The 20,014-nt window shown below is 43.4% G+C and overlaps 1 protein-coding gene across 1 annotated transcript in view; it reads right to left on the bottom strand.

The window, feature by feature from the left end:
- Window positions 1-20,014, bottom strand: part of DNAH7 (dynein axonemal heavy chain 7) — a 707,015-nt gene that overhangs the window by 670,985 nt on the left and 16,016 nt on the right. Inside the window, exons 3-4 of the mRNA XM_033944671.1 lie at window positions 8,502-8,682; window positions 6,355-6,427 (exon numbers count right to left, since the gene is read on the bottom strand). Of these exons, the coding sequence (XP_033800562.1) occupies window positions 6,355-6,427; window positions 8,502-8,682 (254 nt within the window). The remainder of the gene's footprint in view (window positions 1-6,354; window positions 6,428-8,501; window positions 8,683-20,014) is intronic.

Below are 20,014 nucleotides of genomic sequence, written 5' to 3'. Positions count from 1 at the left end.
GAATATTAGTGGATACATGGAAAAACTTAAGATATGTAAATAATCTAACACATATTCCAATTCATAAATCAACAAATCAAACTATTTGGCTAAACTCCAAGATTCAAATAGGCAGTTTTAAAATCATTTGGAAGCATTGGATGATGGCTGGTATACATACATTAGAAGATGTATTATCTAATGGTAAACTGCTTGAGTTTTTACAGTTGCAACATAAATTTGGACTTAATAATTCACAAAGTTTTAGATGGTTGCAATTGAAGAAGGCCTGAATGGAGAAACCTCAATAATCAATACAGCTTGGAATTCTTATGCTTTCAGGTAGATTTCCTGGGACAGCAGGCCGCACAGTGGTATCTTATATAATAAAATGCTAAGCGCGCATGCGCACTCGCGCCGCGTGTTCCCTGATCCCTTTTCTATCGGGAAGTGGCCACAAGAGTGCGCATGCACGCTTTTTACGTCATACATGGCAACTCGGCTCACTCAGGAAAAGCGAAGGGCCTGACACGGTGGAAGAACACCAGCAGCCCCCGAAGCTCCTCACCAGTCCAATCCCTCTCCAACATCACCGACGACGAAGAAGCTGCAGCTGGGGCAGTCAGGGCCTCCCCCGCCGCGCACAACCCGCTCAGGCACCACAGAAGCTGCGAAATCTACTGAGCGTGAAAGCGCGCAACCCGGTCCCCGTGCCAGCCTACCCCCCCCTAACACAGCGCATCTAAGCTGCCGCCGCGGCTACTCTCTCGAACCGCATCAGGCGGGGATTGAGAGAGGAGCCTCAGCGTCGGCTTTGAATTTAAAAAGGGAAGCGCATTACTGAAAGGGAAATGCTAAGGGCTAAGAAGAAACTGACCCCCCCCCCCCCCCCCTCGGTATAGTTTCCAAGTTTCCAAGTTTATTAGTTTTTAATATCCCGATCATAAAATGAATATCTGACCGGTTTACAATTATAAATAAAGAAAATTAAAAGAAAAAACAAAACATAATTTAATATAGAATAGAGAGAAATAAAAAGAGTGTAAAAAAGTAGAACGAGTATGACATTTACAGACAAACTAGAAAGTGAGGAAAGATGGGGAGGTGGGAAAAAGTTACATAATTAAAGAAGAAGAAAGGGTATAGAGGGGAAAGGGGATGACACATAAGGGATAGGGGAATAATAAATAAGATGGTGGACTGTTTCCAAAAAAAAATAAAAATAAATAAAAAAAATTTTGAGATTAGGGTTTGTCGTATGCATCTTGAAAAAGAAAAGTTGTGAAGACTGCTGCACAAGCTGGAATCGCCAGGTTCGTAGTCTGTACCGCAGGAAGGGAAAGGGGGGTAGAGGAAATGCTAATGCTGCTGCAGGGAACTGGTGTGGGGGGAGGGAAATGGAGGGGGAGGGAATCCTGCTTTGGACAGACAGACAGAGGGAGGAAGGGAGACAGAAAGAAAAGAAGAAAGACACAGGGGCAGGAAGATACACAGAAAGACAAAGGGGGCCAGGGACAGAGACAGACAGAAAGAAAGACAGCGGGTGTCGCGTCAGGAAGGGTGCAGGATGCAGCAGAGGGAACTTTTCCAATGGGTGCAACTGGGCGGCTGTCGGGAACCTCTGATCAGGGGCAGAGCAAGGTAAGTGTATCATAGGGATAAGAAGGAGGGGGGAGAAAAAGGAAGGGATGCCTACTGCTGGACAGGGGGAGAAGGAAAGAGGTGCTGATGGACAGGGAGGGTGAAGAAAAAGGAACAGAGGCCTAATGTTGGACAGGGGGAGAAGGAAAGAGGTGCTGATGGACAGGGGGGAGGTAAAACAAAGGGAGAAGGGCTGCTGCTGCATAAGGAGAGCAGTGAAGGTATGGTGGTGGACACAGTGGAGGTAAAAGGAAGGGAGAATGGACAGGGGGAGCAGGCAAGGGGTGGTGATGGACAGCCAAGGAAAAAGAAAGACAGAAAGAAAGCGGCTAAGGAGAGAGAGAGAAAGAAATAAAGACAGACACACACACATATGTTCTAGCACCCGTTAATGTAACAGGTTATAAGACTAGTAATACAATAATACAATACAATAATATAATACAATTGGAATGATGGGTTAGGGGTGGGGGGTTTCTGATTATTTATGAAACGTTGGGAAAGATTATATTATATAATATATGTGTATGCATATGATATGGGAAGGATGGGAGGGAGGGGGGTATAATTCATTAATTTGAGTTGATTGTAATAGAATACCAAGTGATGTTTTTAAGTTCAAATGTTATTTCTTGATACACTTGTTGTAAGATGAAAAATGAATAAAGAATTTTAAAAAAAAATTTGTTTCATCCAGGATCTCTAGTAAAACATTCCATTATCCCTGCAGGACGACTAAGATCCTCTTCTATCAAACTGTGCTAGCAGTTTTTAGTGCAGAGAATCGCACTAAATGGCCCGCGCTGCTCCCGACGCTCATGGGAACTCTATGAGCATCAGGAGCAGCGTGGGCCATTCAGCATGACTCACCAAGCTACAAACTGCTAGCACTGTTTGATAGAAGAGGCCCTAAGTCTAGGTCGGCCCCCATCTCACCCACATATTGTCCTAACCACTCCTCCAGATTCGCCCCTTTCAGCTGTGGGTACACAGTGGCATTTAGAGGCATAAAAAGTCCCGCAATATGTCCAGAAAGTCAGTTTGATTATTGACCCTTGGACGATGTACTAAGACAAATGACAAGTTAAAAAGTGATAAATCACCTGGACCGGATGGTATACAACCCAGGGTACTAAAATAACTCAAACATGAAATTGCTGACCTGCTGTTAGTGATCTGTAACTGTCACTAAAATCATCTGTAATACCTGAAGATTGGAGGGTGGCCAGTGTTACGCTGATTTTTTAAAAGGGTTCCAGGGGAGATCTGGGAAATTACAGACCGGTAAGCCTGATGGCAGTGCTGGCAAAATAGTGTATACAATTATAAAAAATTAAATTGTGGAACACGTAGACAAACATTATTTAATGAGACAGAGTCAACATAGGTTTAGCCAAGGGAGATCTTGCCTCACCAATTTGCTTCACTTTTTTGTGGGGTTTTTTTTTGGTGGGGGGTTAAAATTATTTATTTATAATTGCTTCACTTCTTTGAAGGTGTGAATAAACATGTGGATAAAGGTGAACCAATTGATGTAGTTTATCTTGATTTTCAGAAAGCTTTTGACAAAGTTCCTCATGAGAGACTCCAGAGAAAATTAAAGGGTCATGGGATAGACAGCAAAGTTCAGTTGTGGATTAGGAATTGTTATCGGATAGAAAACAGAGGGCAGGGTTAAATGGTCATTTTTCTCAATGTAGAGAGTAAACAATGGAGTATAGTAGGGATCTGTACTGGGACCGGTGCTATTTAACTTATTTATAAACGATCTGGAAATTGGAATGACAAGTGAGGTGATTAAATTTGTAGATGACACTAAACTGTTCAAAGTTGTTAAAACGCATGCAGACAGTGAAAAATTGCATGCAGACCTTAGGCAATTGGAAGATTGGGCATCCAAGTGGCAGATGAAATTTAAATGGGGACAAATGCAAAGTGATGCACATTGGGAAGAATAACCTGAATCACAGTTACCAGATGCTAGGGTCCACTTTGAGGGTTAGTGCCCAAGAAAAAGATCTGGGTGTCATTGTAGACAATATGATGAAACCTTTCGCTCCATGTGTGGTGGCGATCATAAAAGTAAAGTAGGATCTATTAAAAAAGGGATGGTTAACAAGACTAAGAATGTTATAATGCGCCTGTATTGCTCCATGGTGCAACCTCATCTAGAGAATTGCATTCAATTCTGGTCTTCTTATCTCAAGAAACATATAGCAGCACTAGAAAAGGTTCAAAGAAGCGCAACCAAGATAATAAAGGGGCTGAAACTCCTCTCGTATGAGAAAAGACTAAAAAGGTTAGGGCTCTTCAGCTTGGAAAAGAGATGGCTGAGGTGAGATATGATTGAAGTCTACAAAATCCTGAGTGGAGTAGAGCGAGTACAATTGGATTGATTTTTTACTCCATCAATATTACAAGGGCACACTCAATGAATTTACAAGGAAATTCTCGATGAAGTTGCAGGGAAATACCTTTAAAACCAATAGGAGGAAATTTTTTTTCACTCAAAGAAAGTTAAGCTCTGGAACACATTGCCAGAGGTTGTGATTAGAGCAAATAGCATAGCTAGTTTTAAGAAAGGTTTATTGAGCCAGGCTGTTATTGAGACAGACATGGGGGAAGCCACTTCTTACCTTGGATCGTTAGCATGGAATGTTGCTGCTCTTTGGGTTTTTGCCAGGTACTGGTGACCTGGATTGGCCACCTTGAGAATGGGCTACTGGGCTTGATGGACCATTGGTCTGACCCAGTAAGGCTATTCTGATGTTCTTATGATCTGTCTTTTAGGTTGTCCAAGTGCCGACTTAGGGAGTGTTTTGAGGTGTATTTCATCCTGGGAGTGGAGGGACCTGTTCGACACATATGGAGGAAGGTTAGTCATCATGTAGCACTAGCATGTGGCCTTTGAAGACACAACATTTGGCAACGGGTAGCCAGTGAGCCTGGGAGACAAGGTTATGAGTACTGAGTTTTTTTAGAAGTCTGATTGCTGCATTTTGTACACACTGGAGGAGTTGTATGTTCTTCGTCATAATAAGATTGTTGAATAGGGTGTTGAAGTAGTCCGTGCAGGTGGACACAGACAGACTGAAAAAGTCTGTGGATGGTGGAGTCCCCACCCAAATCCAGACTGACTAATCCCAGCAAGGGTATCAGCAGCATCCAAAAGAGACACAGTGTAATAAGACAGGTAGGCATAATATCTGTGTGACAACTAAGACAATCAAGATCTGACATAGCCAGATGAGAAGGCTCCCACACAGGGACCTCCTACCAGCATGGAAAAAGGTGATGCACCCGCCGGCTGCGTCAAATGAACCGGGTCCAAAGAACACACTCTCTAAAGGAGGCAAAGGAAATCTGGGGAAAATTCACATTCCGTGGTCACTACTGAGTCCAGTTGAGGTGTTGGCACCACACTAAGGTATTTGGTGCCAGTGTCCAAAATGGCTAGTGGGTGAGACTTTTAGTCCAAAACACAGACCCAGGCTGGTTCCTCAGCCCTGGAGGACCCAGAGGAAGTGAAGCCCAAAGCTCCTGCCCCTCCCTTCAGTGTGCTGTGGCACACAGTGCATGAATGCTGTTCCAATGCCAATTTAGTGCAATCCATACATGTAGCTGACTGATTAGGGGCTGAGGAATCCATTGATTTGCAACAAATTTGAGGGGTTTTGAGGCAGAAATCAAGCTTTGAAAAAAGATTGATTAAAATCCAAGATGGCCAGCGAATTCGTGCCAAAAATTGCAAAAATAAAGAAAATCTGAAAAAAAAAATAGCGATTTGGGGTTTGGGGAGCTGAGAGACCCGAACTCTACCCTCAGAAACTCTGAAAAATTAGTTTTACAGAGTTCTACAGACCACCCCCAAAGCTCCCATAGGAAATAATGGAGGTATACTTACAGTCTGTTAAGTGCCTGCCTATCAGCTCTGTTACACTGCAACTGAATGGAGGAAAAGGATTTTCTGCCTCAGAAACTGCTCCAAATGATCCAAACTTGAAGATCTTCGGATTGCAAGTCGGATGGACTCCGACTGTAGCCTCCGCCCCCACGGAACCTTTTCATGTACCAGAGCCTATGCCCTGAAACCCAGAGGGACTTTACTTAGGACACATATAACCTGCACTTAAACCCCTGACAGGGTCAGAAGGCAAGCAAGTTCCCAGGGGAATTGATCCAGAGTCTGAGAAGGGCGGCACAAGCAGGCTGGTTTTACAAGTCCACCAAAGTTTCTCTGTGAAGCAGCAGTCCAGCTCCATGGGACTGTGTACTTTTCTCCAGCAGAGGACACCGCAGGGGGTCTCATGGTACTGAAGCCACCCCCCCCCCCAAAAAAAAAAAAATAGAAATTTAAGTGAACAAAAAGAGAAAAAGATGTAGAGCAGATCAAGAGACTTCTGCACAGATTGCTTGCAGAAACTGAAAACTCTAGGGGGCTTTAACTCTCTCTCTAATATAGAAGGAGAACATGCTCAGAAAAGTGTTTGGATTTCTGCAACTCTCGGATTGCTGGAAGGGATTGAACACCTAGTGCATGGAATCCAGAAGGGATGCAACAGAAATTACTGAATCCTTAATAATCTTATGTAAGCCAGAATGATTCCTTGCTGATAATTGCAGGGTATAAGAAACAATATGGTATGGTATGGTATTTACATGTGGAAGAGTTTTAAAATAACCTTATTCTTAAAAAGGTAGAACTAGCTATGTTTAAAAAATGTGTTTTCTTACTCTATACGATGTTCAGGAATATCTTGCTTCTTATCTTCTTCTTTTAGCCTAGGATCTTTTAAAACGAAGTCAACTGAAAAATGTTGAAACAGAAATGAATCATACAAAAATAAAGCAGGAATCACAATTCAACATAGCAGCAAACCACAAGCAAAGTAAACTTTTTGTCATAAAATGCACACTTTTGCATTAAAAAAAAACTTTTCTCACATAGCAAAAGTCAAATTTCCTATGTCTGTGGTTTAAAAGTCTATGGAGTCCTTTTACTAAGGCGTGCTAACCGTTTTAGCTAACACGTCCATTATAGTCTATGGTCACAGTAGCGTTTAGCGTACACTAAAACAGCTGGCGCGCCTCAGTAAAAGGACCCCTATATTAGTATCCAAAAACAGTTGTCACATATTAAAGTTTTCTATGATGCTCCAGTAATTCTACTTTCATTTGAAATAAATTTTTGTTTTGCTATTTGAGACATTCTTTCATAGTGGTTTATGTGGCTAAACAGAACATATCAGTCAAAGGCAAACAAGTTAGACAACTCTGAAATCACTCTAGGGGTATACCATATAAAAGAAAAGTTTTGGATTGGTTTGAGATCAACAAGTAAAAAGCAAGAACACTTCAAGCTTTTATACCAATATTTTGTTCTCTACGCAACAAAAATCACCCTCTGATTTTTATAAAGTTTTTTGAAAAGTCATTTACTTCTTTGAGTTAGCCATCATTAAAATAAATCAATATTAAATAAAACAAGGTGGCAGTCATAGGTCAAAGGCATTAAAAATTTGAGTGATGCTGTTTTTCCTCTCTCAGAAATTCTAACCTAAGCCACTCAGAGATTAAATCTATTTTTAAAAATGAGCCCTTATTATATTGCTTTACAACATCATCCTCTTTAGGACTTAAGCTTATGTCCTAAAGAGGATGATGTTGTAGAGCAATATAATATGGGTGGAACAAAGCATCCTGCTGAACGGTAACTGGATGTTAAATGTAGTTGGAACATGTTTACATACAACTGTTATCATGATCTCCTGAGGAAGCCAAGGGCGAAATGGGCCCCACTGGGATTGTGGTTAAGCTGAAGTCTCACTGTTATTTGAAGCTAAGTTCCACATTTACAACGTTTATAGCATATTTATGATATTTATTGTTTTTAACATGATAAAAGGTTTACATCAGGTTGGAGGTGGTGAACGACCATTGATTACAAAGAAACCCACCGAGTGGACCATCTTTGGCTGCTCTATAATGAGTCATGAGTTTCTGAGGTTTCACCATTGTTAAACTGAAGAATATACATTAAGTAATGTTAAAAATGCTCGGTTTTACCACCTTCTTTTGTATTGACAAATAATAGGTTGTGATTTTTGATTATCAACAATCTCACCCCACATTTTTGTAGCTTGTCATTTTTTGGGATCCAGAGTAAAGGTCAGAAAACATTCCAGTTTCCATGGATCTTCAGAGGACAACCCCAGAAGTACACTGAATAGCTCTATCGTTTTTATAATCAACAGCTAAAAAGAAGCTAAACGTGTTTTACTTCACCCAAATTTTAAAAAATTTGTAATTCCAGCAAAAGAACTTTTCTCTATTTTTTTTTTCCAAATATTACAGGAGGACCAAAATTGGTCATTGGTACCAGGTATAGACTGCATAATGCCAGAGAATATTTTAGCCAACATGGAGGAGGTTTCCGTGGCAACAACTAGAACATGGTCAGCTTTTCAAATTCCTACCATGTGCTTTCAGAAAAAATTCAGTTTACTTGACTATTTGTTTACTTGATCTAATTCTTTCTCAGTAGTTCAAGAGTTCACACCATGGTCTCCTGCTTCTAGCATTTCTTCTCATACAAACATGAAGCAGTAAGAGTTCCCACGTTAATGGTCAAATCCCACATTAAGCCATATTAACTGCAAGTTGTAATGCGCCAAAAAGTTCCTTAGATTATATACTAAAGGGTCCTTTTATTAAGGTGCATTATTAGATTTAACATGCGCTAGCAAATTAGTGTGCATTAAGTGCCATGCAGTCCATAGGTATATAATGGGCTACACATCAGTGTGTGCTAAATTAGTTAGTACACCTCAGTAAAAGGACTGCTAAATGAATATCAAAAACTACATATTCAATCCACCTACCTATGGCTTTCTTTACACTAAGAAGGTAATCTTCTCTCATTTCATCGGACAGCTCGTATATTATTTCAGTATATCCTTTTAAGTGTGATGGGACCAGATCCAACACATTCTGAAGCCAAGAATCTTCCATTGGAGCTACATGTTCTGTGTCAATTCCATGCTTAATGTAGTAATTGTATCTCTAATAGTAACACAAAAAAGTGAGCAATAAGAGCTTTGTCACCACATCAAAAGAAGAAATATGAAACTGTGATTCTTTACACTGCAATTGATACTTATATAGGAAACCAAGTGGTTGATATTCAACATGATTTAACCAGCAAGAAATGACTCCTGGCCAGTTAAGTCTCCTGTTCAAGGCTAACCAGTCATTTTCAGCAGCACTTAACCAGTTAGCACCTAACTGGAAACCAGTTATTTGGTGGGGAGGATGGTATTCAAAGGACAGAGTCAGTACTTGGTCAGTTAAGTGCCAATATTCAGCACTCAACCAGCCAGGATAACCACATAAATGGGACCATATAAAAGACTGTCTTATCTGTACGCAGTATCCCATAGCCAATATCAGATTTAACTGTGTATGCGTTAGCAAGCTCCACAAAACTGGATATTCAGTGCAGACAGGAATAATGTCAGCAGCATTCAGCAATATGTTGTGTGCTCTGGATGAACACTTACCCCATATTTTTAAGCCACAAAGATTATTAGCAAATATAATCATCAAGAGAAAAATATTCAGGGCATGGCCACAATTTACATTCTAAAAGTTAAATGTTCAAAAGCACTCACCCAGATAGCAGATAGTTCCTTTGAATAGTTTCAAGTTTCAAGTTTAATTTTATTTGATGTATCGCTTATTACAGACCATCTCAGCGCTATCTGGATAGTGCCAGGGAGGAGCATGTATAAAGCCAAGGTAATCCTGGAAATTATAGATAGCAGACCATTATCCAGATTCTGTAGACGGCGCCTAAATCAGTGGTGTCTACAAAATAGATGCTGACCCCCATGTCAATCACATCTAGGCACCATTAACAGAATCACAGCTAACGATGCCTAATAAAAAACTTAGATGTTTGCAATGTAGGCCAGCGTTTTAGTGGTTTACATTGCTGGTATCTAAGTTCTTTAGTGAATCACACCTAAAGGTGCCTAAGTCCCACTCCATCCCCAACCATTCCCCCGTAAGCGTAAGGCACTCTTAGGCGTCATGCTGTAGCCACATTAACAGCACCCAGGGCTGGATTAATGAATAGACCCAGGAGGCACGTGCCTAGGGCCTGAAATTTCAGGGGGCCCGCTGAAGGAAGACAAACAGAGAGCAGCTGCCCTACCATTTCCCTTCACCTCGCCTTTTTTTTTTTTTAACGGTTATGGCAAGTAAGATCGGCTATGGCCCCCCTCCCCACTTAAGATCGTCTACAGCCCCCCCCCCCACCTCCGGCATCAACAGCACTTAAAAGATCAGCAACGGGACCCCCGGCATCAACAACAAGTAAGATCGGCAATGTGGTGCTCAGCCCAAAGCTTCCCCTCTGACGCAAACTGCCCGGGCGGAAACAGGAAGCTGAATCAGAGGGAAGCTTTGAGCTGAACACCATGTTGCCAATCTTACTTATTGATACCGGGGGAGGACCTTAAGTGTGGGGGAGGGGGCGGTAGCCGATCTTACTTGCCGTAGCCGATTGAAAAAAAAAGGTTGAGGTGAAGGGAGACAGGGCCATTGCTGATGCTGATCTTAAGTGCCATTGATGCCAGAGGGATGGGGGCATTGCCGCTCTTTGGGGGGGGGTATTTCTGATCTTACTTGTCACCATTTAAAAAAAAAAGCAGAAAGATAGATGAGTGGTGACCCGCAAAGGTGAGGGAGATGGGCCTGGGGTTGAAGGAAAGAGAGAAGGGGCAGATGATGGAAGTGGGGAGAAGGGGGAGAGAGAGAGGAGTAGACGGATATCTGTTCAGAGGAGAAAGCAAATGCTGAATGAAAGTGGAGAAAGAGCACATAATGGATGGAAGGAGGAGATAAAGAAAAAGGGGATGGATGCGGGAAGAAGAGAGTTAGTGAGATTGTGGAGGGGTGAAGGAAAGGAGTGGCAATCTATGGGTAGACAGTAAAAAAAAGGGAAACTGAGGACTGAATATTAAGAGAGAATTTAATTTAGACAGAAGCAGAAAATAGAGAAGAGAAAGATGCCAGAGCATGGGGGGAAAGGGGGGGGAAGGAGACAGAAATATCAGATCTGAGTGGAGAAAATGAGGAGAGAGGGGAAGGAAGGAAAGATGGAAGGAGAGAGATGCCAGACCATGAGGGGAACAGATGGGAAAAGATGGATGCCAGACCAAGGGGGCAGGGGGAGGGCAGGAGGAGAAATGAAAAGATGGAAGGAGGTTGGCAGACATTTTCTGGAAGGTGCAAACAGTGGATGGAAGGAAGAAAATGACAAGATGAGGAAAGCAGAAACTGGGAGACAAAGGTTGTTAGGTGTTATCAACTTATCCTCAAGTCCTAGTCCAATATTAGATGAATATTGGAGAAGAGCAAAGAATACCAAAACCCCCTATACCTTTGCTTCATCAACTACTTCAAAGCTTTTGACTGTGTGGATTACAATAAACTATGGAGAACTCTAGCGCAAATTGGAATACCCAAACACATAATTCAGCTGATGGAGAGCCTATATGAAAATCAAGACGACAAAGGTGGAAAAAAATAAATTCAATTTTGTAATTTTTTTTGTTAAAGGATAAAGTAGTATTGTAGCTGTGTTGATAAATGTTTATAAATAGAAAATGCAAATACGGTGATTGTTTTATTGGACCAATTTTAATATATTTTTGACTAACTTTCAGAGACCAAATTCTCCTTCCTCAGGTCAGGACAGGATACTGTAATACTTTACTGACCTAAGGAAAGAGGTTTGACCTCTGAAAGTTAATTTAAAAATGTATTAGTCCAATAAAATTGTATTATCTTATTTTCCATTTTTTGTTTTATTTTTATTTGTTAATTTGTAAAGTGATTTGTTATTTCTCTTTTTTCAAATTTACATCTGTTATCTTGATATTTTGTTCAGTATTGGGGTATATGCACCACTGTTTCTTCACCCCCTAAACTGTACAGTTCCTTCGGTTTGTAGCACAAGCCAGCATGCTGAATGCTGTGCACTACTCCAATGGTCATAGAATTCCTATGATTGTCAGAACAGCGCAGAACATTCAGCCCACCAGTGCTAAAAACCTCTTCTGTGCTTTTGGGGAAAAAAAGGGGGGGGGAGGAGAGTATTTTGTGATTACTTATTCCATACTGGATGAGGGTAGATATGTGTATGAAAGATATGGTTTTCTGTTAGCATTGACCAGCTTTGCTTGGCGAAATGCATCAGGCATGGCTCCTAGGAGCACCTTTAAATTTGATCTCCTTATTGTCTGCCGATCTTCTGGTGTTCCACGTTGGATTCTTTGGTGGACCACTTGCCTTGTTTTGTTACAAATTAACATACATGGAGCAGTTGTTTAGAAGCACTAAGCCTTTTATTTAATCAATTTTCTTCTTTTTTCTCCCTCGTTTTATGTAACTGCTTACCATTCTCCCCATTATGGTCTAAGAAGGGAAATAAGATTGTTTGTATAAGTAAGATTGAATCTTTAATACCTTGATTTGTTTTTCTTCCCTGTGTTTAATGGAGCAAGATGTATTCTTGTAAATTTTGATTTATAATTAGAAATAAATAATAACAAAAAAAACATATATGGAGTGGAACGTACCAGAGGAGTTACAGATTTGGTTGTTTATACATACATATGGGTTAAAGTTGGACAACTTTGAGTGAGGCAGTTGAGAGGAGTTGCAAACTTGGTTATTAATACAGACTTATGTTTTGGATAGTATTACTGCTTTACAATGCATTTGAACACTTTTATATACGTATGGTAAAGTCCTGGGCAATAGGCAGGAAGGAAGGGGGGATTTGTTCAGAGATGTTTGGGGCTTGCGTAGAACTAAAACTGTACACTGGCACTGGTATGGTAATCTTTATTGTTTTGAATTTTATAATAAAAGAAAAAAAAAAATAGAAGTGGAAGTGGAAGTGGAAATAAAGAAATAAATATACTTCCCCCTCCCCATTTGTGGTTTCGACACTCGCGATTTTACATATTCGCGATTTTTTGGAGGGAGGGGGAAAAAACAAACCCATAGTTTTGCACGTTCCCGCCTCTCTCCAGCCTTCCCCCTGGCATCCTGGCCTTACCTGGTGGTCTAGCGGGCTTTCAGGGCAGGCGCGATCTTCCTATGCTCCTGCCCCATGTAGATTGCCAATAGGAAATGGCTGCCATGAGCTCCCGTTGTAGTCTTGAGAGACTACATGAACTCACAGCAATCATTTCCTATTGGCGATCTGCACGGGGCAAGAGCGTAGAAAGATCACTCCTGCCCCGAAAGCCTGCTAGACCCCCAGGTAAGGCCAGGATGCCAAGGGAAGGCAGGAGGGAGGCTGGGGTGGGTCAGAACCGGACGAAAAGATATTCGCGGTCTGGTTTTGCCCCTATCCCCCACGAATACCGGGGAGAAGTGTAAGAAAACAGGTAATTAAATGAGGGTGGGGCGTAGGCAGGCAGGGTTGTGGTGTGGGCGGGGCAGGGCTAGGGGGCCCAGTGTACCTGTGTGCCTAGGAGCCCTCGAAGAATTAATCTTGCCTTGACAGCACCTACATTGTAGATGCTTCCTAGCGCCTACTTTTTAAAACAAATTTTTAATTGGTTTTAAATGATACAGTCAATTACCATGCCAATTAAAGCCATTTAAAACAATTAAGTTAGGCAACAGTAAAGCACTTACCACCACCTAACTTATGGCACCGTTTATATAATATGGTTCCAAGGGCCCAGGAAGCAGCCCAGATAACCCCTGTAGTTGGCGCTGACTACAGATATTCAATAACAGGTCATCTCTGCTGACTGGCATTTGATAAGCTGGGAGGGGATGGTCACTAAACGGTTAACCAGAAAAAAAAACAGTATTCAGTGCTGACCAGTTAAGTTTATAGCAGCCAAAGATAGGACTGCTATTTACATGGTCTGATTTGGCTGCTAAACTTAGCTGCTCAGCATTGAGCATTGCCAATTATCGTGCGATATAGCCAGTTAACTTTTAGCCACTAAACTAAACTAAACCTTAAGTTTGTATACCGCATCATCTCCACAGAAGTAGAGCTCGACACGGTTTACAGGAATTACAAAAGAAAGGAACTCCAATGGGAAGAAGAAGAGCTTGGTAAAGAGGGGAGAAAGAAGAGATTAAGTGTAGAGGAGAGGGAGGGAGTGGTTACATTTTAGAGAAAAACCAAAATATTCAGCACAGATAGTTATCTCACACTGAATATTCACATTTAACTGGTTAAGCGCTATTTAACCTGTCAGGACTGTTGCTGGCTGGTTAAACAGCTCTGAATATTGACTGGTAAAAATGATGTCTCAAGTTATTCAGATAGCGGAAAAATATTGCAGCTCTATGGAAAAGGAGAAATTATATCCTACCTGTTAATTTGGTTGTACCTGTCAGATAGTGAAAGACCAGTAGACTCTGCTCTATTAGGATATTCTGGAGCCTTAGGTCTTTAGTATTTCAAATGACAAAGCAGTGGAGGCTAGGCATTTCTGAAGATTATTATTGGGAGAATCAAGAATTTCCTTTAGTTCAGGATCCTTGTGCAACCCTGGAATGATGAATGCACCTAGGCAGCTGCCTAGAGCATGCTCTGTGGAGTGGGAACCAGGTACACAAACAAATTTAGTGATTTTGGGACCAACATTGAAACTGGATAAATATCCGTGGGGTCAAATAAGCAGTTCAGATGTTTATAAATCTCCATTCAGTAACTCAGTTACTACTAAGATTCCTCCAGAAGGAAACAAGAAGCCATGTGATATAATAGCCATAGATCCATATCCTAGGTCAACTGCAATGTTTTCCAAGGTCACATATGACCAGAAAAGCATAATGGAAATCTTGATGAAGCCAATCACAAAGTATGGTGTGACAAGAGAACGTCACTCCAATGAAGGAAGTCCCTTCACTGGGCAGTCCACACAAAAATGGGCCATCGATCCTGAAGTCACCTGGATCTTCCACATTACCTACCATCCAAGAGCAGAAGAATTGACTGAATGCCTAAGTAAACTCAGCAAGAGGGTCTCACAAACTCTGAGAGGCTTGGGCAAAACAATCCTATTGGTAGTTGTCGACCATCCACATAAGGGAGCCACACTATATTTGAATAGTTTACTATCCTCAAAACCTGAAATCCAGTTTCTGGAGACAGAGGTAATGCCCAGTTGTGGCACTTGATCAACTCTTCTGGTCAGCTGGAGGGGACAGTACAATTAAGAATATTAGTAGGGATAGTGCTACACAACAGTAGTTAGTGTTTACACATTCCTGATAGGGAGACATGCACAGACAAACATATAAAACATAACAGAGGTGATAGCACAGGATACTTTAGGATGAGCACAAACAAATGTCCACAGAGACAGGAAAGACTATAGGCACAAGGAAAGTTTATGTGTGAATGCTGTGAGAACTTGTGAACCCAGGAAAGGGAGCTTTGGATACAATAAGAACCTGGTATGGTCCAGATACTGCTGTCCCCCTTCTTACCCACAGGATGTCACATCACCTGTGAACAATGAACCTATCCTGCATGCATGCCAACATAAGAATAGCCTTACTGGGTCAGACCAATGGTCCATCAAACGCAGTAGCCCATTCTCACAGTGGCCAATCGAGGTCATTAGTACTTGCCAAAACCCAAGGAGTAGCAACATTTCATGCTACCGATTCAGGGCAAGTAGTGACTTCCCCCATGTCTTTCTCAATAACAGACTATGGACTTTTCCTCCAGGAAATTGTCCAAACCTTTCTTAAAACCAGCTACACTATCCGCTCTTACCACAACCTCTGGCAATGCGTTCCAGAGCATAACTATTCTCCGAGTGAAAAAAATTTCCTCCTATTGGTTTTAAAAGTATTTCCCTATAACTTCATCGAGTGTTCCCTAGTCTTTGTAATCTGATAGCACCTGGGCTGTCACTAAAGACAACTTGAAATAGCTTCTTCAGCTACCTCATGCTACTACAGAAGAGATGACCTGACCGTTGAACATCCAAAAGTTTCCATTGGGCAATGAGAACCACAAGAGCAACTCTCTATGCAAGATCATCAAGAATTGAACTTGGTTGAACTGTTACATTTCACAGAAATGTGTTATTGCCAAGAATGGCAAAAGATCATCTGAATAATACTCATTTTGTATATGCCTAACAAAAAAAAAACCACCTAATTGTTAGTCATTTTGGGTTTGCCTTATTCCTATAAGTAACCATAGAAATGAATTCTATAATATGATAATTAATGAAATTAGAGATACTTTAGGTGTTGCCTAGGAGAAGGCCTATCATACTTCCAACAGGCATTTTGCAATATACAGTCGAGTATCCTAACTTATGAAATATCTGCTTATGAAGCACAATCTCCTGCATAGGGCACATCTGTAACCCCAATTTCCAAGAGATGGATTAATGCAGAATGGAACAAACTTTTTGTTATTAGAAATTGGGCCCAAATATACTGTGAATAGGCCTTTTCAGAGACCTCTTCCTATAGGTATCCAAGGCCTTACTTCTGACTTCTCATCTGTTTTTCTTATCTGACATACCCATGTTTACACTGCTTTACCTTCACCTCCTTCCTCCTTCCCTTCCCCCCCCCCACACACACACACAACCTTCTTATCATTAACTAAGGGAAAGAAACATTCCTTTCTGTGCACATGCACATGTTACCCTGGCCAGGTTCTGTGTGCATGCATATGTTCTGATTGTTTATCCTGGATAGGCTCTGCCCTGTTTGAGCTGGGCAAAGCAATAATATAATTGTAGCTATGCATTGCTCTTTTTAGAGGAGTCTTTTCTAGGAGCTTTTTTTTCTTTCTGTTTTTTGTTCCATTGTGCCAGCCCACTATATAGTGGGAGCTTAGTCACAAGTCCCTACAGTCCAGACACTTCATACCCCCTCCCCACGCAAGGGAGACAAGAGATAGCCATGAATATCTTCTACTTGTAACCAGAAGCTATGTAGCTATTCACTCTGGTATCATATTACCGTATTTTCACGCAGATAACGCGCACCCATGTATAACGCGCACACGGGTATAGCGCGCAGAAACCACGATTTTATGTATAAAAACTTTTGTATACCGCGCTCACGGGTATAACGCGCATGCTGCCCGACTGTCCTTTCGCCCGCCCCGACTCTCCTCTGGCCACCCCGACTCTCCTTTCGCCCTCCCCGACTCTCCGTGCGCTGTCCCGACTCTCCGTTTACCCGCCCTGCCCTGCCCTGCCCCCCCCCCCGGCAGGACCGCTCGCACCCCCACCCCGAACGACCGCTCGCACGCGCTCCCACCCGCATCCACGATCGGAGCAAGAGGGAGCCCAAGCCCTCTTGCCCGGCCGTCTCCCCGACAATATCAGGCCAGGAGGGAGCCCAAACCCTCCTGGCCACGGCGACCCCCTACCCCCACCCCGCACTACATTACGGGCAGGAGGGATCCCAGGCCCTCCTGCCCTCGACGCAAACCCCCCTCCCTCCAATGACCGCCCCCCCTAAGAACCTCCGACCGCCCCCCCAGCCGACCCGCGACCCCCCTGGCCGACCCCCACGACACCCCCACCCCCCTTCCCCGTACCTTTGTGTAGTTGGGACAGACGGGAGCCAAAGCCGCCTGTCCGGCAGGCAGCCAACGACGGAATGAGGCCGGATTGGCCCATCCGTCCCAAAGATCCGCCTACTGGTGGGGCCTAAGGCGCGTGGGCCAATCAGAATAGGCCCTGGAGCCTTAGGTCCCACCTGGGGGCGTGGCCTGAGGCACATGGGCCCAACCCGACCATGTGCCTCAGGCCGCGCCCCCAGGTGGGACCTAAGGCTCCAGGGCCTATTCTGATTGGCCCACACGCCTTAGGCCCCACCAGTAGGCGGAGCTTTGGGACGGATGGGCCAATCCAGCCTCATTCCGTCGTTGGCTGCCTGCCGGACAGGCGGTTTTGGCTCCCGTCTGTCCCAACTACACAAAGGTACGGGGAAGGGGGGTGGGGGTGTCGTGGGGGTCGGCCAGGGGGGTCGCGGGTCGGCTGGGGGGGCGGTCGGAGGTTCTTGGGGGGGGCGGTCGTTGGAGGGAGGGGGGTTTGCGTCGAGGGCAAGAGGGCCTGGGATCCCTCCTGCCCGTAATGTAGTGCGGGATGGGGGTAGGGGGTCGCCGTGGCCAGGAGGGTTTGGGCTCCCTCCTGGCCCGATATTGTCGGGGAGTCGGCCGGGCAAGAGGGCTTGGGCTCCCTCTTGCTCCGATTGTGGATGCGGGTGCGGGTGGGAGCGCGTGCGAGCGGTCGTTCGGGGTGGGGGTGCGAGCGGTCCTGCTGGGGGGGGGGTGAATCGGGCATCGGGCGGGGTGGGAACTATGTAGAAAAACTTTTGTATACCGCGCTCACGCGTATAACGTGCGAGGGGTATGCGCGGTAGGTAAAAACGCGTATAACGCGCGCGTTATATGCGTGAAAATACGGTACATGCACCTCTCATTCTATTTCCTGGGTGAATGTGTGTTTCTCTAGTCTATGCTTATTTGTCATCTGAAAATACAAAAAGAACTCACAAAGTATCATCAGGAGTCACTGGTGTTCTAGATCAATTGTCCATGAAGACAGCTGGATCTTTATCCTGGATGGGAACTCCTAATGTGAAACCTAGGATCAAGTATCCATGATTTGAATTATTTTTTTCCCCCCGTGTGTATTGCTTTGCTCTTGTCCACATTAAATTTTATCTCAAAGTCAGTTATACATTTAACAGTGGCAAAAGCAATACATACAGTATGTAGCTAAAAAAAACATTAACTGTAGCAAAAGTATTTACAAATGTCTATCCAAACTCTACTCCTGCTTATCGGCTGTGCTGAACTCTTTATCTCATATTTCTTAACACCGAGTGTGGCAGAGATCAAACACAGTTCTCCTTCTTCCAGTTCCCCTGCAGGGTTCAGATAGGAAAATCCGTTTTCTTAAAGGTTTGTTATCACTTTCAAGGCTAGATGCACTAAGGGCAAAATTCTCAAAAGTTTAACACCGTCACTAAACTGTTTTCCGCTGGTTTAGCCTATACGCAGTTCGGGGTGGATTATCAAAAGGGATTATCTCCGTCTTTAGCAAGCTTTCTAGCAGTCTCCAACACTGGTATACAAATGGGCTCTTCAATATTGAAATGAGCCCTACAGTAGATTCTTTAAAAATGCTGAGCCGTTTTCAAAAAGTGGCGTCAGCTTTTGGCAACAAAAAAAGCGACTGGTCCAGGGGTGCTGGTCGTGTCAGAGACCGCTAGAAAGCACTGTGTTGTGATGCAAAAGGAGAGATACTCATTCATTCTGCTGCATCACAACACCCTTTCCCTGCAGTGGTGGCAAACACAATCCCCCCTCCCCCGGAACAACCACGACACTCCTCCTGCAGCAGGAGCGATGCCCAATCTCTCCTGCTGAGTATTTAACATAGAACATGATGGCAGAAAAGGTCCATGGCCCATCTAGTCTGCCCATACTAATGGCCCACCCCCTAACTACTTCCATGAAGAGATCCCATATGCCAATCCCATCTTTTCATAAAATCTGGCACGCTGCTGGCCTCAATTACCTGTTGTGGAAGATTATTCCAGCGATCAACCACCCTTTCGGTGAAGAAATATTTTCTGGTGTCGCCATGAAATTTCCCACCCCTGATTTTCAACAGATGCCCTCTTGTTGCCGTGGGTCCTTTAAGGAAAAAGAGATCCTTTTCCACCTCGATACGGCCTGTGGCATATTTGAACGTCTCGATCATGTCTTCCCTCTCTCTGCGTTCCTCGAGTGAGTACAGCTGCAACTTACCCAGTCGTTCCTCATACGGGAGATCCTTGAGTCCTGAGACCATCCTGGTGGCCATTCGCTGAACCGACTCAATTCTCTGCACATCTTTTTGATAATGCAGCCTCCAGAATTGTACACAGTATTCCAGATGGGGTCTCACCATGGATCTGTACAACGGCATTATGACCTCGGGCTTACGGCTGACGAAACTTCTACGGATACAGCCCATGATTTGTCTAGCCCTGGATGAAGCTTTCTCTACTTGATTGGCAGTCTTCATGTCTTCGCTAATGATCACCCCCAAGTCACGTTCTGGTACAGTCCTTGCTAGGATCTCACCATTTAGGGTGTAAGTCCTGTATGGATTTTTGCAGCCAAGGTGCATGACCTTGCATTTTTTGGCATTGAAACTTAGTTGCCAAGTCTTTGACCAATGCTCCAGCAGGAGTAGGTCCTACGTCATACTGTCGGGCATTGAGCTTTTGTTGGGCACTATGTTTTCATCTGTTGTGCGGTTGCCTACCATGTTGCATAGTTTGGCGTCAATCGGCGAATAATGTAATT

Source organism: Geotrypetes seraphini, chromosome 5, assembly GCF_902459505.1.
Source record: "Geotrypetes seraphini chromosome 5, aGeoSer1.1, whole genome shotgun sequence".
NCBI lineage: Eukaryota > Metazoa > Chordata > Amphibia > Gymnophiona > Dermophiidae > Geotrypetes > Geotrypetes seraphini.
Note: the sequence above shows the minus strand (reverse complement) of the source record. Positions and strands in the feature narration are given on the sequence as shown.